This window comes from Mycteria americana, chromosome 9, assembly GCF_035582795.1.
Source record: "Mycteria americana isolate JAX WOST 10 ecotype Jacksonville Zoo and Gardens chromosome 9, USCA_MyAme_1.0, whole genome shotgun sequence".
NCBI lineage: Eukaryota > Metazoa > Chordata > Aves > Ciconiiformes > Ciconiidae > Mycteria > Mycteria americana.
Genome location: NC_134373.1, coordinates 16,309,683 through 16,334,744, shown reverse-complemented (window position 1 = coordinate 16,334,744; position 25,062 = coordinate 16,309,683). Strand labels below are relative to the sequence as shown.

The 25,062-nt window shown below is 35.9% G+C and overlaps 2 protein-coding genes across 5 annotated transcripts in view; one reads left to right on the top strand and one right to left on the bottom strand.

Moving 5' to 3' along the window:
- PDE1A (phosphodiesterase 1A) overlaps positions 1 to 741 on the bottom strand; it is a 236,041-nt gene extending 235,300 nt beyond the window's left edge. For both annotated transcript variants that reach the window (XM_075512640.1, XM_075512641.1), the window contains exon 1: positions 511 to 741. The gene's annotated coding sequence lies outside the window, so the exon portion shown is untranslated. The remainder of the gene's footprint in view (positions 1 to 510) is intronic.
- DNAJC10 (DnaJ heat shock protein family (Hsp40) member C10) lies at positions 159 to 25,062 on the top strand. Of its 3 annotated transcripts, none has more exons than XM_075512634.1 (23): positions 159 to 347; positions 1,046 to 1,406; positions 3,120 to 3,285; positions 5,046 to 5,096; positions 6,510 to 6,592; positions 6,782 to 6,913; positions 7,798 to 7,891; positions 8,105 to 8,182; positions 9,425 to 9,468; positions 9,879 to 10,016; positions 11,125 to 11,214; positions 12,001 to 12,114; positions 12,916 to 13,030; positions 14,817 to 14,944; positions 15,219 to 15,335; positions 16,602 to 16,703; positions 17,767 to 17,922; positions 19,327 to 19,460; positions 20,988 to 21,041; positions 21,429 to 21,576; positions 22,042 to 22,161; positions 23,377 to 23,493; positions 23,943 to 25,062. In XM_075512634.1, exons 2-23 carry the CDS (start codon positions 1,206 to 1,208, stop codon positions 23,952 to 23,954), a joined length of 2,394 nt encoding a protein of 797 aa, XP_075368749.1. In that variant the 5' UTR covers positions 159 to 347; positions 1,046 to 1,205; the 3' UTR covers positions 23,955 to 25,062. The 3 variants fall into 3 exon arrangements, with proteins under 3 accessions (XP_075368749.1, XP_075368750.1, XP_075368751.1); XM_075512635.1 differs by having other exon boundaries at positions 159 to 753; XM_075512636.1 differs by lacking the exon at positions 9,879 to 10,016.

Sequence of the window (25,062 nt, the reverse complement as noted above, 5' to 3'; positions counted from 1 at the left end):
ATCACCGCCGGCCGCACGCGGCAGCAGCGGAGGCTGCCGAGAGCAGGGGGCGGCAGCCGAGGCGGGGCCGGCTGTGGAAGGGGCGGGCTGGGGCTGCAGCGCCCCGACAGGGAGCGGCCGGGAGGAGCCGAGCCCCCCGCCCTGAGGCGGGCGCGGCGGCCACGTCAGCCCCGGAGCTGCTCCGCCCGCCTCCGGCCCAGAGCCGGATCCCGGCGCGGGCCGCCCTTCCGCCCGGCGCCGGGGTGAAGGCACGGCCGTCCCATGCTGCTCCGCGCCCGGCCGCTCCCTCCGCCGGCTCCCCGCCGCTCTGAGCCGCCGGCCGGCGCCGCTGCCCTCCCTGCAGCCCGGTAAGCGCCGCGCCAATTCCCCGGGGCTCGCCTAGCACCGAGGCCGCGCCAGCGGGGAGGGGACGGGACGGCGCGGCAGCTCCGCCCCGGCGGCGGTCCCTCGCCCCACACCCCTTCTCCCGCCGCAGCCCGGCGGCCGCCCCCCGGCCTCGCGGGGCTGTACCTCCGGCCTCGCCGCGGCGGGCGGCACCCGGCGGCGCATCTCCGCGTCCCGCCGGCCCCCTTCGCCGCGGCGGGTCCGATCGCGGGTCCTCGGGCCGAGCGCGGGCGGCCCCCGGGGTCTGCCCGGCTTTATCTGCGAGGGGCGTCCCCCGTCTCCTTGACGAGCAGTCCTCCGCCCCAGAGCGGCTGCTGGCTCAAAGCTACCCGGTCCTTTCCGAGGAAATGTCCCCCTGCGGTACTAAAAGTAAGTTTGAAGGAAAAGTGAGCCGTACTAAAACCGCTTTTTTAAATGTGATATAAGTGGCTGGTATTGAGTGTCGTTCAGTAAAGCTTGGCATGATTACTTCATTCACAATACATGTAATCAAGAGATGGTCTGTCACTTGTGTGGTCTTCAGAAAGCAGGTAATTAGCCATCAAGAAACTTAATCTTCATGTGCAGACAGCACAAGCTGGCAATGGGGTTCTTTACTAACATATATTTATTGAATAAGTAGGAAAATGTACTTAATTGCTTTCTCCCCCCCTTCTTATAGGTTGTAACTTTTGCGAGACTTATGACATGAAGTAGGACGAACAGCATTTTGAAGAGCTCCATCATAAATACAGCTGTATCTCTAGTACTGGCAGATTTACTGGAGACTTTTCCCAAAGCCTGCTCGAATCAGAACCTGTAAACTTGCCAAAAGCTTCATAATGGAGTTCTTAGTATCCAAAGGAGATTATATTAGATATTTGAAAAGATCTTTATTGCTAGTTTTAGTATGTGTAATAGTTCTTGTGTGCACTGATCAGGACTACTATAGTTTACTTGGAGTATCCAAAGAAGCAAGTAGTAGAGAAATACGACAAGCATTCAAAAAACTGGCATTGAAGTTGCACCCTGATAAAAATCAGGTAAGTTACATCTTTAACAGGGCAAAGTTGTTGAGTTAATAGATCTTAATGTTTAAACAAAAAGTGGTTTTAATTTATCTAAAATGCTTCTCTGTTCTTGTGAAGTAACGTAACCACCTGATAACGTGGTTCAGCTCAGATTTTCTGCAGAGAAAATTTACAAAAAGGGATAGACTGGTCATACACGGTTGTGTTGAATTTGGGCCATATTAAATTGCTGTAGTAAAAAAAAAAAAAGAGGCAAGATCATTCTCAATTATATTTTTGTAATTAGGGGTGAACTTACATCTGTACCATATTACCTTGTTGGTAAACTGATGAGTTTGCCTCTTTCCATTTAGCTTAGGGGATCTTACTGTTTCCCTAACATGAAGTCTCATCTAAACAGCAACCACCACCAGCCTGTACTGAGACATCAGTCTCCGAGTATCAAACGGGACAAAGCAGAAATTCTGGGACTGCCAGGGCATAACAAGGGAGAGTAATAAGGAGCTCTAGACTAACTAGAGAGAGAAGACTGGGAACGGCTCAGTCTGTGCTACGATATTTTCCGAAGTACAAAGAAATCATTTTAAAATTTAAAAGTCTACAGTTTTTCCTCAAGATTTCCTGAAATAATCAGAAATTCACAGGAAATACGAGGGTTTGGATCTTTATATGTGCACCTGCGCGGAGCCCAGGTGATGTTCCATATGAGTGATGTTCCATATGAGCTCAGGGCCCGCCTGCACAGAGTATGTTGAAGCCTCTGAGGCACTCATGTTTTACAATGGATTTGAACATGACAAAGCTCAAAGAGAAAGCCAAATCTCAACCAAGTTAGAAATGCCAACTTGTAGCTATTAACTGCAAGTTTTGTTTTCCCTGTGTTGATACCTTTCAAAATAATAACATTTTGTGTCGGATTTTGTAGTTTCCAAGTACGCGAACACTACTAAAGTACTACTAAAGATTTTTCAATGTGTTATTTTCCACATTAAAGATGATATATAGAAGATGAAGCCATTACACAAATTCCATAATGGTAATTCATTTCATGTGTATGTAGGTAAATAAGTCAAGAATCTTTAAGAAAAAGTGTCTTTTGAATGAAATGTGTAAGCAGAAGTTAAAGGGGTGGGAGAGTGCTGCAGATTTTACTCACCACTGTTATACCGCACAAGCTCAGAACCCAAACTGGGGTTCAGAATATGTCTGAAGATTTTTCACTGTTCTAATTCCAAAGCTACCTAGAACCAGAATGCTTTTTAAATAAAAGAGGGGGCCTCTGTCTATACTGTAAGATCAGAAGGGATGAATCTGTCTTTATAGCAGAGATTTTCAAACTAGACGAGTGAGGATTCTAGGAAAGCAGAAAAGATTATAGAGGAAATGGTAAGTCTTCAGTCTTGAGTACTTTTTTTTTCTTCTTCCATTGAAGAGAGAGAGTTGAAAGAAGAGGGATCACCGGAGAATGTTACAGCCTCCTACCAGTTCACTTTGTATTTCAGCTGGTACTTTAGTGAGGATGAAGGAATGAGCAGAAGATGCATCTGGCTTCAGGAAAGGAAAACTTTACTGTAGTTTCTTTGGAGATCACTGTGTAATGTCTGCTTCCATCACAACTGACAGCTTTAGTAGGGATATAAAAATATTTCCAAAGATTATTCTCTCAGCATTATATGTACAATGTGGTTTATTAATTACTTACTAATTATAGTTTCTCTTAAATAGAATGATCCAAATGCACATGAAAATTTTTTGAAAATAAATAGAGCCTATGAAGTACTTAAAGATGAAGATCTACGGAAGAAGTATGATAAATACGGAGAGAAAGGTCTTGAAGATCAGCAGCAAGGAGGTCGTTATGAAAGCTGGCACTTTTATCGCTATGATTTTGGTAAGTTACGATATATGTTTGTGATTTGCTTAAAACAGTCACAAGTAAATGCAATATTCAGATCTATATCAGATCTTTTTATGCATTTCTGATGTACCCTCTCCAGATTTCTGCCTGCTCTGTTGTTCTCCTGTAGCTGTCATTTTCTCTCTTTTGACCCAATGTTTTATTTACCCTGTTAATGGCTACCCAAAAATGTAATAATCTATTTACCTAGCCTTTTGTTCCTGCTGCTTACCTTTTTATTAGTCATCTAACTTCTTGTTTATTTTTTTTAAAGTGCAAAGCTTTTTTTTTTTCCCCACCACTTAAATTCCAGTGTTAATGTTTCATCAGTATTCTTTTTAATTCTTTAATGCAGGAAGACCTTTTTTGTTTAGATAAAGTATTCTCAAGTGGATTTTGAGAGGAGGTTTTTGCACTGTCACGCCTATTTTATATGCAGTTATACAATTGGAGATCAGTAAAGAGGTAGTAGAAAATGAAAAAATAATAAAAGAATCATATCTACAATGATCTTGAGACAAGTTTATTTAATCTTTGTCTCAACAAATTTTAAGTAGTTGTTGGGAAAGGCTGGGATGAACCATTCTCAGAGCTGCTGTAACGGGAGTAAGCTAAAATAGGGGGCTGAGGAACATGGTTTGATTGATATGAAAGAAAAAGCTGAAATGAACCTTCACCTCGGCAAAATTTTTTTCTGGTGTAGTTTGATTTAATGTGTCCCAATCTCTAAAAAAATTAATGTCTGTGCAAATTGAAATTGAATAAACCAGAGGTGCAACTATCACAGGAAAATATGGAAATTACCCTGAAACTTCTTCAGATAAACAGATTTAAGAAATTTTATCTGTCTGAAGTTGCACTGCTCAACTGAGAACAATATCCTTGAATGTCTATTTACCAGTCATTTGGAGAGTATCTATTTTTATATTTATGTGTATGTATTATATTACATGATATATAAATGGATAGTAATATAAAAAGTACCTTGTCACCTGTAGGAATTAATTTCTGTCATTATTTATTTGTATTTAATCCTTGTGTACCTCAGGTGAAATGGCATCTCACCACGTTAGGTATTGTAAAAGATCTATAGCCATAGTACCATAACATAATGCTGTCTAATAGTATTTTTGGTATCTCTGCACTGCCTTTCTTGCATACTTGTAGTAGACTGTTTTGTACTGATGTTCTAGGTAGGACTGGTTAGCATTTTAGAAAAGCTATCTTCCTTACCTTTATTCTGTCTGCTTTGTTCCACATATTCTGGATGCGTTCACGTATTCTGTTAGTGGAAAAGCTTGTTGCTGAAACGCCTTTGTGATCTAAACAGTTTAGATAACCAGAGGCTGAGAGAAGAAGTGAAAGCTTCCAGACATTACATATAGTGCTCTCACTGAGAGCTGAAGCTGCTTGAATTTTAATCTGACAACTGGTTGATGTTATTTCTAATACTCTTGCCGTAACAGTGGTAGTTCAAGTTCTCTGCTCACTCGGTGGCTGGTCTACTAAAACATCAAAAGAACTTTTCTGTTCTGATGGTGGCTTTTGTAGCATGAGGGCACAGGAGTTGGCAAGGGATTAAACTAAGGTTACATATTACTAAGCAAATATAGCTTTGTTGTAAAAAAACTATCTTTGCCAACTTCCTATTTCAATTTAAGTGTACTGTCTTCCGTCTTGTGAATAAGGTGATAGTTTGTTTCTTCATTTTGAAGATGGCAAAAATAAAAAGCAATTGTTGGTTTTTTTAATAGGTATTTATGATGATGATCCTGAAATCATAACATTGGATAGAGGAGAATTTGGTAAGTTTTAAATAAATAGCTATCTGTTTGAAAACATGGCAACCCAAAGTAACAATTTTTACATTCTGAGCTGTGTATCTGTAGACTTCTATTGCATATCTATACAAAAAACTGTCAGAAAATCATCTTCAGGTGAGGAAAAAAAAACGAAACCCAAACCCTTAACGCTTCCTGGTAAATGCTAGTTAGCAAATAGATCAATATCAATAAACAGTTTAGATTACATTTGAAAGATATTTTGTGAGATCTGTAAGAGGAAATTATTTGAATTAAAATTTTGTTTCTCCTAATTTATCATTACTATTTTTTTTGGTCTTTATCTAAAAGTGCACTTGATAGAGCTTTTCTATTGTATTTCTATTAATTTCTTTCTGTGAAATCTAGTCAATTGTGCCTTGCACAAGAGGTTCAATACCAGAAGGTGATACCAGCCAGATACTAAAAACACAGCTAAGTAAAACAAGGTTTGGAAAGATAACGCTTTCAGTGAGGACATAATCTAGGGTTTTTTCTTTTAAAATTATAGCTAAGGTGTTATAACTAAAAGAAACTAGAGAGGACAAATATTGGATTTTGTGTGATTTTTTCATCTGCATTTTGAGCACAGTTTCCTTTGTATGGACTGGATCTACATGCTGAACCAGTTTTGTAAACTGTTCTAATAGCAGAACATCATGATACTCTCCATGAGAACCTGGTCTTGCTTTGGTTAATTGATTTGCAGAATCTACACGTTCCTTAGTTGGTGTCTTTGTGAGGGTATTTTCATTTAGGCAAATATAACTTAGAAAATTCACTATAAAAATTATGTCCAAAAATGGAGAGACCGAAAGCCATGTAATTCAAGCTGATAACCTCTCTGTGTGTATTTTGTTGCTGTTGTTTTCTTTCCTAAGCAAGAGTATTTAATTATGTTTCCCTTGACTTTTCTAGTAATTATATTAACTTGGATTTTTAAATTGCATTTTCACCTATTAGACAGGGATTCTACATAAAAAGATTGCCTGGTGGAACCCAGAAAACACATGAAGTGATATAAGGAAATGGAAAGTTCTAGTGTGTAAAAATCTTTTAGAACTTGTAAATCTGGTTACCTTAAAAACAAAATACGCTATCACACATTTCAGCTAGGTTAATCTGTAGAGAGTAAATTTATTCTTAATTAATAGAACAGATGTTGAAAGTCAGGGTGCCGAGCGTATTTCAGATATGCTCTGAAATACAATTTTTGCGCACTTGCCTACAACAGTGAGTATGTGCAAGTGAGATACAATCTTTATCCCATCTGAATTACTGTTACTGTGTCTGACATAGAAATACTTAATTCAGCTCTTGGGGAAAACAATATAGTAAAAATGTACATGTAACTACATTGTACATGTGCATTACTTACAATTTCTTCTCTCCATCTAGATGCTGCTGTTAACTCAGGAGAACTGTGGTTTGTGAATTTTTATTCTCCTCGATGCTCCCACTGCCATGACTTAGCACCTACGGTATGTTTAACAAGCAAATTAACTCTGAAAATTCATTGTTTTTAACAGCATAAAACTTAATGAAGTGGATTTTTACACTGAAGCTGAAACCAAAGATAACAATTCAAGATGCCAGGAATAAAACATGTGCTGATTTTTTCATTCTATCCTTATAGGAAAATATCCTTCTTTTTTTTCCCTGTTTTGTAGTGGAGGGAGTTTGCAAAGGAGATGGATGGAGTAATACGCATTGGAGCTGTCAACTGTGGAGATAACAGAATGCTTTGTCGAATTAAAGGGATTAACAGTTATCCCAGTCTGTATGTTTTCAAAACTGGAATGGTGAGTGATAAAACTTCAAGCATTTTTAGAAAGACTGAAATCTGGAAGAGTATTTTTTTAATACTTGTTCAATCATAGATCTTTATATAAAGATCTTCCTTTTAATATATTTCTTCCTTTTAATACATTACTTTTTCTCTTCCTTCACCTTGGTTAAATTAATTTAGAAAGTTAAGTTCAAAAATAGATACCTGGTTTGTACAGTGATTTTTTTTATTTTTTTTTTAATCATTTTACCATGCAACATATCACTTCTGATTGGGGAAGATACTGTTGGCAGTGGTGCTGTAGCAAAGCAACAAGTCTACTTGAAGTTTCTCTTACAGTATTGTAATGGACTTTTCAAATACAAAGAATAGTCTGTGGTTTTGAGTCTAAAGAATATGACCATGTACCTAAAGAAACTTGGAGATTCATTCCAACAAGATTTCCTCCATGCTAGCTGCATTATGTACGTCACGCTTTATAGCTGCTTGTTAAGTAGTTGTGCCAGGGGTGGTGTACCAGTTGCACTTGAATAGTTGGGTACGTTTTGACAATGATAAGATTTGAGAGGTTGAACGCAGAGATTGTGCATACACTAAATGGACTGATGCAAGCAGTTTTTATTTAAATAGAAATATAATCATTGGGAGTTGGTGTTTCTAAGACTAAATTATCCTTGTGTTGCTGGACTTGGAAAGAAATCACATTACAAAATTTAAATAAAAGTTAAATTCCAAACATTCCAATATGGGAGGGAGAGAACAGTTAGAGCTAAGGTTTGGGGGGGAGGGGGTGAGGGATGTCCCACAGTTGCATAAGTAGTGTTATAAACACAGTAGGGTTTGAGGTGTTTTTTTCTTTTTTTTAACTTTATAAACTTTATTCTTTGTCTTCTATAGCAACCAGTGAAATATTATGGAGACAGGTCAAAAGAGAGCTTAAAGAACTTTGCCATGCAATATGTTACAAGTACAGTCACTGAGTTATGGGCAGGTAATGTTCACACATTTTGCTTGGGGTGTTGTTCTTGAAATTGGTTTTACAACATAAAATATGGCAGAAACTATGTATACAACTGAATCTGTCAACTGTTGCTGTTATTTTTGAGTTTAAAAATAGTTTACTAATTTGCTAATATAAATGTGACTATGAAAGAAGGTTTTATATTTAACTAGTCGCAAACTGATGCAAATGTTTCACTCTTAGGAAACTTTGTTAATGCTATTGAAACTTCATTTGCTTCTGGCATTGGTTGGCTGATCACCTTCTGTGCTGAACGTGGAGGTAGGTGTATTAAATATTTTTCAAAAAAGGCAAACAGAAAAAAAGTACTTTTGCTGATAGTGGCATAATCCCTTTTGCTTCTAATAAAAAGTTGTAAAACATCTTAGATGATCACAGTATTTGGACTGTGGGTCATTTAAGCTCCGTTTTAGAGGCAGTTTGACAAAAGGGACATTAATAGAAAGATTATGCTATTGTGCTTCTGTAATGTCATGTGAGCCATTACAGCTGTACTCAAGTTTAACCCCTCAGGAAGGGAACTGGCAGAAATGCCTCTGACTTCAGTTTCCAGCTCAAGCTTAAATGACAGGTGTTGCATAGGTGCATGCCAGCTTGTCATGATAGCTGAGTAGAAGAAAGGAGGTATCTCCCCATTAAACCACCAATACTCAAAAATTAGCTGAATATTTTCTCTTAAGTTAGGTTTGGACATAGTAATTGGCTCTGTCATGACCACTGATGTCATGACAGAGTTTAGATTTGCATTATTTTTTGTAGCTGTTTGTCACTGACTTTCTTGGGATCAGTATTGGAGACGGTATATGAGAAAGTTGCCTTGGTTAGCTGGTAGAGCCAAGTAAATGCACTATACCTTTGACAAATAAAGATTTCTCGGTCTCTGTGAACTGAATAACTAGAGCTGCAGTCTTGGATTTACATTTGTAAATAGCTTGATTTCAAGTTGCAGTCCTTTTGTTATTAAGTTTTCAACTTAGTTTTCAACAAGTTAGGTTGATGTATCTAATTTAAGAAAAAAGTCTGCATCAGAAGGTAACTATTCAAAGTCTGGATGGGTAATTAGAGCATATGATGTATTTATTATAGTAAGTTATTATTTGAATCACAGAAAGTTTATATCTCCATTGAAATCTCATTCCAAGACAGTATGTCTTGGGTCAAAACCTCTTGGGTTTTTTTAAAACATTGGTTAAGAAGAAATTTTAAAGGTCAGTCTTAGTATAGCAAATAAAATATTAAAATTTTTGAAATGAGAATTCTGTGTTGATAAAGCGAGAGAATGTTATTCATGTTATTTTTAACTTAGAGTAGACAACCATCAAGTGCTGATTACTAGAAGTTACAACTTCAAGTCACTGAAATACTGGACGAATAGGTAGAAAGCATGCCTTTTGAAATGGTCACCTTTGTAGGGAGGAAAGGGGTAATTCTAAACAAGAGTAGGTTTAATGCATTAATAATTTGAGGTTTTATGTTTGTAAATAAATCACTTTTATTTTGCAGATTGCTTGAGTTACCAAACACGCCTTAAGCTAGCTGGCATGTTGGTAAGCAGTGTTTCACTTTGAAAGCATTACCTGTTATAGTTAAAACAAAATAACAGAAGTGAAAGCATAAAGTTGTAGCCAAAACTCTCACTGACTTTAGTGGAACCAAGGTTTCACCCATTAACTTTCAGAAGAGTGAAATATTTTGACTTAGTAGCTATTGGAATAACATTAAATTTTAAAATAATTTTATGAAATATGAATGAATATTAACTAATGAATTATGTGGTCTCCTTCCGTTTTCTAAAAGTTGTATATAATTGCTTGTATTGGGATTTTCAAAAGCATTTCTGAACCTGAAATTAAAAAATACTCTTTATGTTTGTTTTTCTTGTTTTGTGTTTTTGGTTTTGTTGTGGTTTTTTTGTTTGTTTGTGTTGTTTTGTTTTTTTTTTTTTTTTTGATTACAGGAAGGTCTTGTTAATGTAGGCTGGATGGACTGTGGCACCCAGGGTGAGCTTTGTGATAATTTAGATATCTCATCTAGTACTACAGCGTACTTTCCACCTGGAGCCACCATAAATAACAAAGAGAAAGGAGGTGTTTTGGTATGAGTTCTTTCTCAACCATTCTGTATTTAGATAAAATAAGGTGATGACAATGACAAAGGAATGTATAAATAATTTCCAGATTGATTATATACAACTGAAAAGACGCTTTTTTATTCTAAGCTCGTATGCCCTGGTATGAGTTTATATCCCTCCTGGCTTCTAAGGCACTGATCCCTGTAGGTGGTCCCCAGTTTGCTGGTGTTCTGGGAGAGTGAACAGGAGCACACTGCAGTAGCAGCAGCCTGTAGCTCTACCTAGCCACCTCCTCAGGAGCCTGCCTGAGCAGCTGTGGGAATCCAGGGGTGAGATGTGGTCTGTGGCAGGCCCAAGAGCTAGTTCTGAAGCTGTTACCCAGCTATCCTGGGCAAGCTTGGGAGATTTGCCATGTGCCCCCAATTTTTATTCCAGAAGGAATATGCCTCAGGTATCACAAGTTTGAGAAATGCTACTCTGAATGGAGTACTGAGATGTGTGGTAAAAGTAATCCTACATTGTCTGTCAGTACGGATTATGCTGTTCAGCTGTATTCTAATACTGCAACCTCCTCCTACATTTGTATGGTAGTTTTAACTTCCTTAATTGGTGGGAGACATTTCTCAGTTTGAAGCATGGCTTGTTCCTTTATTGTCACTACTGTTACCTGTATCTTTAAAAGGAGGAAATTAAATTTGTAACTTACCTACTTTCAACCTTGTAACTTACCAACTCTGAGTTACTGATTCATATTACTTCCTAAATTTTAAAAAATTACTGAAACTTAAATATCTGTAGAGTGCAATTAAGGAAGGCTGTAAAACTAGATTGGAAAACTTGGTTTGAAATTTGAATTTGAGACTTTTAGCACCCATTTTGACAAAATACAATATCTTGAGTTTAATATTGTAGGAAAACAAGCTAAAAAGCAGTATTCTGGGAGTGATATTTGTGAAACTATATATATATATATAAAAGAAGTTGATCAAATAACGTATTATTAACTGTACTCTTCAGTTGATGGAAAGGAACAAATCAGAATAATTTCCCTGATGCTTTGAGTACTAATCATCAACAATCAGATTGAAGTTTGTAATTCCTTATAATAAACACAGTTAACTTTCCTTCCTAGTTTCTTAACTCCTTGGATGCCAGAGAAATATATCAGGAAGTAATGCAGCATCTGCCAGACTTTGACACTATCTCTGCAGCATCATTAGAGGTAATTTTTTAAAAATATGTTAAGATTTCTTCAAATAATATATTTTTATATTTTTTTATTGTTACATTTTACATTTTTCAAATCCTGTCGATACAGCAACCTAGTATTTATCTAACTGAAAATGACTTTTTTTTTTTCCCTCTGTAGCCAACATTATTTAACATTGTTTGTCTACATGTACTTTTATTGCTTAGGAAAACAACAAAAGTAATGGGGGGGTGTGTATTTAATAGGGAAATAGAAAACCACAGAAATTGCCATTGCAACTCACTCTGCAACTGTAACTTTCTAGTTATTTTTTAAGTCAACTACATTCTAGAGAACTTCATTTTAAATGTATTTTGTCAATAATGTAAGAAAGAAAAGAATACTTATTAATTCATGATAAGTTATGCATGAACTAAAATTAGAAGTCATAAAAGTTACTCATGTCTTGGAGAAAACAAAGAGGAAACCTGTTTTCACACTTGTAGATCAAGCTGCTAAGGCTACTACAATAGGAAACACACATGGAAACAAAAAGTATAGAGGGTAGAAGGTAGCCAGCTTGTTTTCAGATTTTTTTCCTCTTTCCCACTTATGATGCAGTAAAATGAAGTTTAGTGGAAGGACTACATGAAAGAGTTGAGTGGAGGAGGTCACTCAGAGGTCAGATGAATAATTGGGCATTTGTCTTTATAAATCATAAAAGGACTTTACAAGTTGGTATAAGTTGGGAATAATATTTTTTTTCTCTCTTTTTTGTTTTGTGGTTTGGTTTGGGTTTTTTTGTCTTTCGTTTTAAAGGACCGTCTGGCTCATCACCGATGGCTGCTTTTCTTCCAGTTTGGGGAGAGTGATAAATCCAATGTACAGGAATTTAAGAAACTTAAATTTTTACTTAAAGATGAACATATTCAGGTAAGACTGCTCACTCATCTAGTGTTAAATACTATTTACATTCAGAGAACAAGTCAGTATGTTTTTCATTATTATTAGCTACTACTACCACATGCCACCTCTGACACTGAAGGAGATACACTATCATATGGTAGATCCATAGCAAAGTTGTTAATTTAAAGCAAGCAATGAGGTTTCCCATACAGTTTGAATAATTTAAAAGTAGTTAGGAAAGATTATCTTTAAAATCTGCTCTTTCAAGGGAAATGTTACTGCAGATCCCATTCAGTTAACAATTAAAAGTTAACACTTCAACATCAAATTGATGTATGTGAAACTGTATTTACTCAGAAAACCCTATAATTATCTTGAAATTTTTCTTAATAAAAAGAAACCAACTTCAAATTTTGTACTAAAGACATATGGATTGTTTTATTCTATAAGGTATGTATTTTTAAAAAATGGTTGCATTGACTAGAAGAATTTTAATGTCACATTTATTTTAGGTTTCTTTTTGCTTCCTTGTTATTTTGTTTGGAGGGGAAAAAAAAGAGGATTCTTTAAGGTTTTATTCCCTGTTTTGGCCTTTAAATTAAAAATTAGCAAACAAGCTAATATAGCTGTACTAGTAGTTTTCCTCAAACGTCATAGAAGATTGTCTGAAGACCTCTGTTGTTTATAACAAAGCTACTACTTTTCCATATTTCTACCTTTTTTTAATGAATCTATCCTTTTAATGAATCTGTCCTTACTGCCTTTCAAAATATGTTGATCTATATAAATTAAGATGCCTTAATTAAAGTGGCACTGTCTGTTAAATAGGTTGGCAAGTTTGACTGTCTTTCCTCACCAACCATCTGCAACAAACTATATGTCTATCAGCCTTGTTTAGCAGTCTTCAAAGGAAAAGGAACTGGAGATTATGAAATCCATCATGGTAAGGGAAATTTTGGCAAGTTTAAGTCATTACATAATCACTTTGAGATGACACTATCTTTGGCAAACTGCATTTGTTTTCCCAAAGAACGGTTTTGTAGTTTTAATATTTGCTATTTTTCCTCTGACCTTACTGTAGCCTTGCACAAACTTATTTCCTCTGTTTTTTTCTTTTTTCCCCGGGTAAGCAGTCATCAGATGCCAAGAGATGTATTTTATCTTTACTATTCTGTCTATTTCAATGTCATTTACATAATTACATACAAATGAAATCTCTGAAGCTGATCAGGACAGCTTCTGCTTTGGGTAGGATAACCAAAGAATGCTGTAAGGCACACCCTTCATAAGGGCTTAACATGCTAGTTATAACAGTGCTGCTAACTTGAGAAACTTGGATTTGATTTCATGTGTCACAGCACTAAAACTAATTCTATGTTTTGTTGACTTCCATCCAAGAAAATCTATACTGAGACTTCTAGCACTTACTTTCATTTCCAAAGTCGCAGTTTCCTTCCAGGAAAGGTTGGAACTATGTTACTGTGTACCACTGAAAGGACTCAAAAATGCTGGTTGAAGAAGAATGGAGCCTGAAGCAAAACTGTAGCTTGCAGCAATAGGTGTAGCTTCATCCAGAATGCAGCACAAGACAATTATGCAAGATGAGGTTCTCATTTTTCAGCCTCCGAAGTATTAGAAATAGCTTGCTAGAATTAAGTCAGAACCTCAATACTGTAATAAAGAAGAAAGGAGAAAAGTTTTTGACCACTTAGAAAAGATTTAGTCATATCTAAGGGGGAAAGATGATCCCATACATCTAATGATTGCTGCTGGGAAAAGCCTTATATACTCTCCAAAATTTCCACTCCTGCAGAGAAGCCAAGAAAGGGTCATATACATACAGCATTTTTAATCTGTTCATAATGGCATAGATTACAAATAGTGTAAGAGAAATACATTGGACTATAGTACATACATTATTTTCTGAATGGTTTGGGTTACTATTTACAAAACAGATGGTATCTAGAATGTTTGCCAATAGTTATCTCACTCCAGTATTTATAACAATACAATACTCAAAAGAATCAGGCTTTTTACATGCTATGTTGAAGGGCTTCAACAGTTTAAAATCTAAGAACAGTAATAAATCTTAATAAGTCATTGTGCAGTGACTTCAGATTTAATTACCCTGAAGTTCTTATTCTCAGTTCATTTCAAGACACAAACTCTCATTTCTGCTGACAAATATTTACATGCAGGGTATGAAGAGACTCAGTCTTTGCCCACTGGAGTTGTGTCAGCAGGAACTTCAGTTACACCTAAAAAGCTGTGATTTATCAGTATCGTTTAATTTGCTTGAAGTCTTTACTGTGTCAATACCTTTTGCCAATGCAAGTGTATCTGGAATAGTAACTTTTTAATTCCAACACACACTAGTAAGATGGTAAAACAGCCAGTAGTCCAGTCACAAAAAAATATTCATTTTGTTTGACAAAAAAATGCTTTGTCTTGGATAAAACATTTATTTGGCTAATATTAGGTGAATATCCAGTTTAATATTTAGCCAAATATCAACTGTCACCTAGAGTATGTCTTACCTGTGTAGGTTTGGACAGTTTAACATTGTCTTCCTGAGAAAAAGCAAGCCAGTACCTGTTCAATTTATTTAAGCAGGCCATGTTTAAAGATCAGTCGAGGGAACGGAAGGACTCCTGTTGCCATCACTGAGGTTTTTAATGAGATCTCTCATAGGGAAAAATAAAGTTTCCTTTCTACATTGGTCTTTGAAGGAAAGAAGATCTTATATGACATCGTTGCATTTGCCAAGGAAAGTGTCAACTCTCATGTTATCACACTGGGACCTCAGAATTTTCCTGACAAAGAAAAGGAACCATGGCTTGTGGATTTCTTTGCACCGGTAAATATTTAATATCTATATTTCCCTTCTTCTAAAATCTCTTCTGTAACTATGTAACAAAATACTAGCAGTATCTTGAAAGTGTCCTCCAGCACCATGAGATGGTATTGTAATTTCTCATTCCTTGGCAGCACTAGTTCCTAGACTGTGTGGGTTTTGTATTTAGTGGAGTCTGTAGTCAAAGCAGCATATTATTCATCTCAAACAGCTTACATTCTCCTGAGAGCCAACTGCGGGGAAAGCAATTGTGCTTACTTGCAATTTTGTTTTCTAGTGGTGTCCTCCTTGTCGAGCTTTGTTACCAGAGCTGAGAAAAGCATCAAAACATCTTTATGGTCAGCTTAAATTTGGAACACTAGACTGTACTGTCCATGAAGGGCTTTGCAACATGGTAAGCTATAGGAACTAAAAAAAAAAAAAAAAAACCCAAACCTTTCAAAGAATATTATTTTCTTCTAGTTGGGGGCAGGGGGATAGGGACAGACAATGCTTGTTCTTTAATATTACTTTCTTAAAGGGTCGTAAACCAAACAGGACACTTGTGTCATAATTTTTTTCAAAGGAGCGAATTATGTAACCACTACAGATAGTATATTAATGCAAAATACAGGTCACGTTTTGCACTGATTTCATAGTGTTATTGGAAGACTTTGGAAGTGTCAGAATTTAATAATTCCTGGTTTTTTAAGAGAAAAAAAGAATTAAAGCAGACCCAGAAAGTTTTTTCTAGTGTATATATAAATACTTACATGCATTCTTTTTGTTCTTCACATAGGAGGATAAAAAACAGTATAACATTTAAAAATACAGGTTTTATATTGATATAGCACTTTTTGAAGATGTCTGCAAAAGCACTTTTAATTCGGTTTACCCTAGCTGACTTTGCTTTGTGTTTTGTAACACTTCAGAAGTCCAGGATCAATTTCAAAGTAAAAGAAAGTTTATTACTTATCAGTTTACACTTACTTAAAGAGATAGTAATGGAATGAAAAATATTTTTTTTTAAATCTTGCCCAATTTTCTATGTTTAAATTTGCTTAACTTTTGCTTCAATTAATTTATCATGATAGAAATTACTGACTTTACTTTTCCTAAGTTCCAGAAAATACTATATTTTGACAGCTTTCCTACAACTGCACATTTTATTGTTCACAAGAGCTTTTTATGTTAGAATGTTTGTACTTATCTTTAAAATGTGAATGTCTTAAAATACATGAAAAATGAGCAAAACCCCTAATTTTTTAAAGTTTTGTTTAGATGTATTTACACGCTGAAGAATTCAAATCATGGAAGCATCTGTGTTCAATAGTAAAGAATACAGTTATTCATACAGTACAAGCGTTTTCACCTGAAGACGAGGAATAGCTTTAAAGTTAAAGCTTAGAAGGCCCGTGGATTAATTCCTGTATTTGTGGAGCATGGCAAAAGAACTACTGGATGGTTTTTAAATTCAGAACAAACTATAACTTCTCTGAATACAATTGTCATCTTTTCTGTACTGATTTGTAATGGTTTGAAACTCCCATCTGCATGTAAGTCTGAGTACAGTACAAGCTGGATAGATTAGCAGCTGTGAGCCACCAATACCGATGGCAGTTAAAGGAAAGTACAAGAAACCTAATAATTCCTTGCAATTTCTTATTGTCTGTTTTGTTAGCATAACATTCGAGCTTATCCAACAACAGTTGTGTTCAATCAGTCTGATGTTCATGAATATGAAGGACATCACTCTGCTGAGCAGATCCTGGAGTTTATAGAGGTATGTAAATTATAATCCTTGTTGCAGTCGTGCTCTGTACACAGCTCATCCACAAACATGTTCTCTAGTTGGAAGATTCTAAGATTTTAATTTTTTTTTTTTTTTTTTTAATTAGACTAGTAAGATAAAGAGTGAAAAACCCTTGGGCAAGAAAAGTGATCCAGCAACTGTCAGTCAGGGACTTGACACCTAATGGATTTATGTCCCTACTCTGTCAAGTAATTTCTTTGAGATCATTAGCAAATAACTTAAGATCCCTTCCAATGTGCAAAGTAATAGTAGTGATTTTTATTTCACAGAGAGGATAAAGGAATTAAAAGTATGAAGTGTTGTAATATTAAGGTGAAAATGCCTCACATACACACCTTGACATAGGAGGAGGTTCACATTTTTGTCAGTTAGCTTGCTGCCCTGCATGCTTCTCAGCTGTTTCTTGAACTTTCGTAACTCACAGAACTGCAAATCATTGGTACTCATCGTTGTTGTTGCCAGAGTTCTGGCGTCCATCTTTCCTCCAGCACTGAGGTTCTCTCACTGCAAGATCCTCAGGCTATTTTCCACTCCTTGAAGAAACTGTTCATTCTCTCCAGGCAGCCCAGAAAAAGCAGGTTTAAGAGCACACATGCAGGAACAGGTGGAGATCTGTCTTTTTCAGCTGATATTCAGAGGCCCCTAGTGCGCCATATGTATTCTTCTGCATCCCAGCCTAAATAGCATGGCTGAGTCTCATAATGCCTGTTCTTGCCACATAAGCTGAATTTCTTGCCTTTTGCCTCCCTTTATGGAGAAGAGGCAGAAAACCTCCCTTTTGCAACCTGGCTGTATTTTTTTTTTTTGATAGCTCTTCTCAGCAAATCGGGCATATGATTGTTAGGTTGAAGGGATGACTTTTGATGCTTCCATGCCTTTCGGTGTTGTGTTGTCTTCCCTACCAGAGCAACAAGGAAATTTCACTAAAAGAGGGGCATCCTCAGAATTTGGTACAGTCTGTTTGTATGTGATGGCGCTGGATGGGATAACGGATTGTTGCAAAGTATGTATCTATAAACTGTCTTTACTCTAGGATCTTAGGAATCCATCGGTGGTCTCCCTAACACCAGAGACATTTGTTGAATTAGTTCAGAGAAGAAAACAAGAGGAAATCTGGATGGTTGACTTCTACGCTCCATGGTGTGGACCTTGTCAGGCTTTAATGCCAGAATGGAAAAAAATGGCCAGGGTAAATGACATTCAGACGATTTTCTGCTTTTGTGTCCTGTTCCATGGAATTACTGAGATGGCACAACTGCTGTCATAGAGACTTGTCAACTGAGAAAGTCTAGTGACTAATACTGCGGGCAAAACAGGGAATTCCTACCTGACAGTTTTATATTGTTTCAAACACAAAGGTTTTCTTTTTTTTTTTCTTTTTTTAAAGGTTCAGTACATTGATACTGTAGTCCAGTTTTTCCTGTTGTGATAAAAGTGTGTTTTCCAAGATCTAAGAAACTTTAGAGTAACTAACTTTCCTTGATGCTTAGTGCTTCATATAGACAACAGCTCTGCATTTGTTTAAAACAGAATATGAAAAAAAGATTTATCCATAAATTAGATAAGAATTGGCTGAAATAATTTGCCGCTTTATTCTCAGTGTTCTTTATGATCATTAGTCATCTTTAAGACAGCACTTAGACCTTGGTGAAACCTCTGACTTGAATTTAAGATTAAAGGAGTTCAATCTTATCCATCTTAATTATTTCCTATATTAGAAATATTTTTTTTTTTTCCTGAGATCTTGTTTTCTTCACTGAAAGTAAATACATGTTAAATACCACTTTAAAGCTGATTGTCAGTTAGCTGAATTACACATACTTCAATATGGAATTGTTGGGATTGGGGAGGGTGTTTTTGTTTTACAAGGTCATTATAGTGTTCTCTCATTTGCAAAGGTAATATTACTTTACTGACAACCATCTGGGTTTTCCTGGACACGTTTCCAGGAATTTGAACTAGAAACCTTGGGCAAAAAAATAGGGCTTTGGAAACAAGTCCATGACTTTCAGACATTTAGAACTCACCTAGACTAGGCGTTCTAGCCAGGATTCTATATTCTGGTCAAATGTCTGTGAAGTATTATTAGCTCTATAGTACATATTGAGTAATCACCAGCTTCCCTGCCCATGCCAGGTGGTTTGGGACTTTGCAACAAACGCAGTGTGTTCAAGACCCAGGCCAGCTGTGCACTGTGCTACTGATAGCACATCTGCACTGTACCAGGATCTGCCATAATTACTGAGCCTATGATATGAAACATGGTAATATGGTAGTCCTTATACTAAATAACCACACTCCTATGTACCTTTGAGGTAGGTGCCTCATGAGCCACGTGCGTGCAGCTTATACTAAAATACACGTGCATGATGGCAGTGTACCTGCATGGCTGGCTCCCATTAGATACCAGTGACCCACTGACAGGAAAGAAGAAAGCCTTGTGATAATCTTGGTTTGTTTTGTTGGTTTTTTTTTTCCCCAACTAAGTGATTAAGACTGTGATTAAATTCTAAGTGATTAAATTCTGAAGTATTACTGAAATTGTAGTATTATTGATTAGCATATTTGATTGTAGGTTTTCTTCTTTTTTCAGATGTTAAGTGGATTAATCAGTGTAGGCAGTGTGGATTGTCAAAAATATTATTCTTTCTGTCACCAAGAAAGTGTTCGGGGATATCCTGAAATAAGACTCTTTCCTCAAAAATCAAACACAGCTCATCAATATTAGTAAGTAGTTTACTTCAGTTTGAGAAATGTTAGATGATGTGGAACAAAATGAATATACATCTCCTGTTGTGTAGAAAAGGTTCATCACGGCTATTAAAATAGGCTGTTAAGATATTACTGTCCTACATTTTGTTACTTCAAACTAGGGCCATTTTATTTTGCCATTTCACTTCAGTAATTTGAACCAAGATTGCCTCAGGAATCTTAATTTTTATTTCTTGTTCTTTATCAATTGCCAGTTTTCTAACTTTAATTGCCTGTTAAAGTAGATTATTTAAATCATATAACATAAAAATACTACTAGGCCTAATTGATTGTAGCATTATATTTAGAGGACAGAGCGATGTAGCCATCTGATCATCCTCCCTGCCAACAGTCTGTTAGCACCATTTCAAAAATTTTCCGTCGTGTATCTAGTCATCCCATTCATTGTATCATTAGTGTGGAAACATTAATCATTAACAAAACAAAACAAATTCTATGGGATATGAAATCTGGCCAAAACCAAACAGCCTGTCCCCTCCATTTCACAGTACCCTTTGAAGATCCAGGGATTTCGGGAAGCACATGCAGGTTTAAAGATAGATAACTGTCTGAAGTAGCAGATGCATTGTTTCATTATTTTACAAATTGGAAAGTTCTATTAAATGCTGGCAGATAATAAATTGTAATGCCTCTTCAGCGTAGTGCGTGGTAGAAGACTTCAGTAGCTTTCATCATTGGACTGCTTGCTTTTATTCAGTTTTTCTAGATAAAGTTTCTCTTCAAAGCAGAATTTGTTGTTTCTTGTTGAAAACAACTAAGTTGGTGAATATGACTGTTAAGTGCCAAATTCCTAATCATGAGTCAGCTATTTCCTGCAAAAATATGGAAATTTGTCTTTTAAAATAAAGATCACCAAAAACTATCAAGTCAGATTTTGACCAGGTAACTATTGAAAAATACTTTGTTACAAAGTTGTAAATTAGTGGATACCAATCCTGAATTAATCTTTTTTCTAACCTGTCACTGGAATTTCAAAACTAAGCAATGCCCTGAAAGTCCAAATAATAAATCCTTGTCTAAGCAACCAGTTTGCTTGGCTTTTCTACTGTCAAATTGAGGGAAATGTATGTAATAATTGTTTTATTGTAATAAATGAACATCAATTAGAAAATATATTAAGGTATTTCAGTTTAATTCTCCTGTTTCTTAGAGCCTGCGATTTTATCTGGAATTATTACCAAAGATCCTTCACTCAAAATCATTCCAGCTATCAAAGCTTATGCGCTCCAAACTAAGTTTCTTACTCTCTTGACATAGAATTTTCTTCTTTCTTCTCTTCATCTTCTAGTCCTTAATTCTGTATCTTGAATTGTATTAACAAGACTTATTTATTCAGATTTGAAAGCAAGGTAGAAATATATCCTAAAACATATGCATTGAGTTCATTATTTCATCATCCCCACACTAGGGAGTGTTTTTTTCCAAACATAATTCAAACTACTGTGCTACTGGATTTTTGTTTTCTTTTTAATCTTTTTATAGTAGCTACAATGGATGGCACAGAGATTCATATTCACTGAGAGGCTGGGCATTGGGGTAAGCTACTGCATTAAACTTTGTTCACAAGCCGCTTATAGTTTGCTTGCTAGGAGAAACTAATATTTAAATACTATGTAAATCAAGAATGAGAAACAGGTATATGTATTGCTTAATTTAAGATGTTAACATATCCACATCTTTTAACTCAAGCTTTTAAAATGTGGAAAAATAGCATACTCCTTACTGTCCACCCATTTTCTGAAGACCATATTATTATTTTGTCTACCACTTCTTAAAAGTGATTCTCTTGTAGTACAAAGTGTAAAGCAGGGATTTCCAGACTACTAATAGTCTTAATTTCAGAAATATTTATTGTGCTTAAATGGAATTTGGGTATGTTTAAAGTTTTGAATGGATTATGACTGTTATTTTTCCTTTCCACAGATATTTACCGCAGGTGTCTGTAGACCTGACTCCTCAGAGTTTCACAGAAAAAGTTCTGAATGGAAAAGATCACTGGGTCATTGATTTTTATGCTCCTTGGTGTGGACCTTGCCAAAACTTTGCTCCTGAATTTGAGATCCTTGCAAGGGTAGGTTTTTAACTGTATTAGCAGATTGTTATACTCATAATGGTTAAAATAGAATTCATCAGCACTTCATTTCTTAGCAGTCATCCAAAAATCACATACCCCCACTGATCCTTCTTATTGAAAGTCCACACTTTTAGGTCCCACTTGCCAGTGGATATTGTCTTTTGCACAGACACACACAGAGACCCTATTTTGAGACAGATTTCAGCTTATGATGGGGTAATCTTTGGAACTGTGATGTGCTTTGCCCTGAATTCAAGTAGAAGCACTCTGCTGAACATGTAGTGACTTCTGATACAAGGTTAACAGTCTGAGAAGCAAGCAAGCAACTACCCTGAGATATTTAAAAGATTTGAGCAACATTTTTCATTTACTTTTAGCTGCACTGCTGGCTTATTCAAGTTATTTGCTTACAGTCACCCATGGAAACTTGAAGTTTGTTTCTAATAAAACATTTCTTTTTAGACTGTTAAAGGAAAAGTAAAAGCTGGAAAAGTAGACTGTCAGATGTATGCTCAGACCTGTCAAACTGCTGATATCAGAGCCTACCCTACTGTTAAGTTTTACCCCTATCAAGGAATAAAGGTAAAGTGTCTCCTTTGTGTATGCTGGGGAGTGGGTACTGTTCATAGATGTATTTCATTTCACGTTAAGACTTAAGAGATTATTTCTGTAACGTATTAAAGTGCATTACTTAGATATTTGGGAGATACAATAATAATCAATTTCAGTAATATTTAAAATAGCAGGACAATGATACAGTAATAATGTGTTATTGAAAAATAATAAATTGTAAATTAATAGAACAGTAACTAAAATGTGGGCTTAACCAGAACCAGGGTTTAATTTTGCAGGGGTCTCATGTGACAAAATGTTTTTCAACCTTTACCAATTCTACCACCAGCTACCAAAAGCAGGCAAAGTCTCTCTCTAAATGAAATGTAGGCAACTTCATTTTGGCTAAGGCGAAATATTCTTTCAACATAATCATAGCATTTCATTATAATTTTGACTTATGTATTTTAAGATAGAAAACTGATTAAAAATATGTAGTTGTGTTCTGTCTCAAAACAAACCTTATCAAACCATTTCAATTATCAGTGTGACTCTCTGTTGAGATCAACATTTCCTACTAACAGATTAGTAGTAATAAATTAAAAAATTGAAAAATATCCAGATAGTTCTAGGAAACTGCCTTTATTCTTGCAAAACTACTACATTTCAAGAATATTATAGTCATCTTTTTAATGTATTAATGCTGAAGAGAAAGTATTCAATGCATTCTGATAGTTAAGCCAATTCTTTTAATTATACTTTCCTTTTCTTTTTTTAACTGAATCCCTTATAGGAAATTCTAGAAATCCTTCCTCACACAATCCCATCAAATTCAATGAGACTTTCCTGTGGTAAAGAGTAATGGCTTTTCAGGTCTCAAAAGTAGAAACCGACACTGACAGATTTCATGAACATAGATTACGAAGTGGCAGACTTTGTAATGGCTGTCTACATCAAATACTTAGCTGAATAAATGTGAGAAAATTATAACTATTTCAGGTTTCTTTAAGGATCAAGACAAAATTTGTGTAGCTTTGGAAACTGGCAGCTAAGAGTGGTTCTTACTGTAAAGACAATTAGCACTGTTTAAATGGAGACAAAAATACATCTATGAATTATAAATCAACCTATCAGAGCTATTGTCTTCTTCCCTGCATTCCTCTTGCATTTTATCTGAAAGTAAGCAGATTTTCTATTCAGTGTAGAGCATGGGTAATATATTACACAATTTTTTTTTTTTTAAAGAAAAATGTTCTTGGCGAATATATCGACAGCAGAGATGCAAAAGGTATTGCTGACCTTTTGAATGAAAAATTAGAAGCAATTCAAAATAAAGGAAAAAGAAAAAAATCTAGAAATAAGGTAAGAATATTTATTATGGGGCCTTTTGCAAAAGACTTACATTATTGTAAAGAATAGCTCTTGTCCACAGATGTAGTAGAGAATACTGCTGTTGCAACATCAGTTATGGCAAGACTTAGCAGAATTTATAGATATCCATGGGACAGCTGCGTTAACGATAGATGGTTGAGAGGCACTGTATCCTTAAGTGTAATCCTTAGACTAGATTTAGCAAGCAGGGACCAAATTACAGAGGCTGATTAGTGCAAGATGGGGATTGACATTTTAACTCAGAAGATATTAGCACACAGCTGTTAAGTAGTACTCTGAATTCTATTTAAGAAACATTTGTCCAGTTAAAAAATTAGTACCACAGAGAAATTTAAAATCACAGAAAGAAACCCAAATAATCTTGATTTTTTTTTTTTATTTGTACTCTCAGAATAACTTGTTTATTTTCTTGTCACTAGGATGAACTCTAAGTGGTACTGGAGGTAGATACAATTCAAAATATTCTGAAGCTGTGAATATAGAAGACACCACGAGGAAAATATAAGGCTGATTACATTAATGATGGAACAAAAGAGGTGAAAATAGTTTGAGTTCACAGGCATATGTGACTCTATGAATTCTTTTTAAACTGTGGGAAGATGAAAGCATTTTGGGTTTGGTGGAGGCATTCAATGGTTCTGCAAATGAATTCCGCATGTCCTTCTTCTGATATACCAACTACCTTCTTCCTAGTCAAACAGTGGAGTTGACCTGAAATGTGGACTGTATCACTTTTGCCTACCCATTTACTAGTTCCTTATATTTTTCTGTCTCTTTTCAAACACTTTTTGAATGTGGCACTCAGCCTATGGCTGAATATGCACTCAAACCACTCTGCAATGCAGAAACACGATGAGGGATTGTCTATTTGAAAGACAAACAGTTTTACCTGATGATTATTCTGCTTTGGAGTTGCATTATTGTCTAGTCAATTGCTAAGAAATAAAATCAAGAACTGGTGGCAGGATAGGTTTATTGAATTACATTGCTCCTGTCCTTGAGTGGCTTACTATATTGTGGCACTGGTGGTGGTGCCTGGATGAACTGAACTTTGAAGAGCTTCTCTGGTTGTTTGGTTTGGGTTTTTTTATTTTCTTTTTTTAATTATCAAAAAAAAAAATCAAGGACTTCAAACTCAGTGTTTCATTGACTTTCAAAACTTAAGTTATTAGGTCATAACTTTGTTATTGTCTCTTTAAATATGAATGTATTCTATGGATGTATTTAACCTCTTTTGGTATTACTACTTCTCCTTTCTCTGCAGACATGTTTTGGAGGGTTTGTTTGTTTGTTTTTTATATAATCTTTAGGCAAGCAGGATAGCAAGTGCCTTTTTTAATTTAATAATGAACACTGTACATTGCAATGTCTCCTCATACATCTTAATAGAATTCCCACTCTTTAGAGTAATATTTTTCATAGCTTCTGAATAGACAAGAAAAATTACAGAAGACAACAAAATGTCTGCTGCATTTAGGAGTTCAACATTGAAATGTTTCATGTTTTCAATAAAATGCTGCTGAGAACTTGTCAGATGGA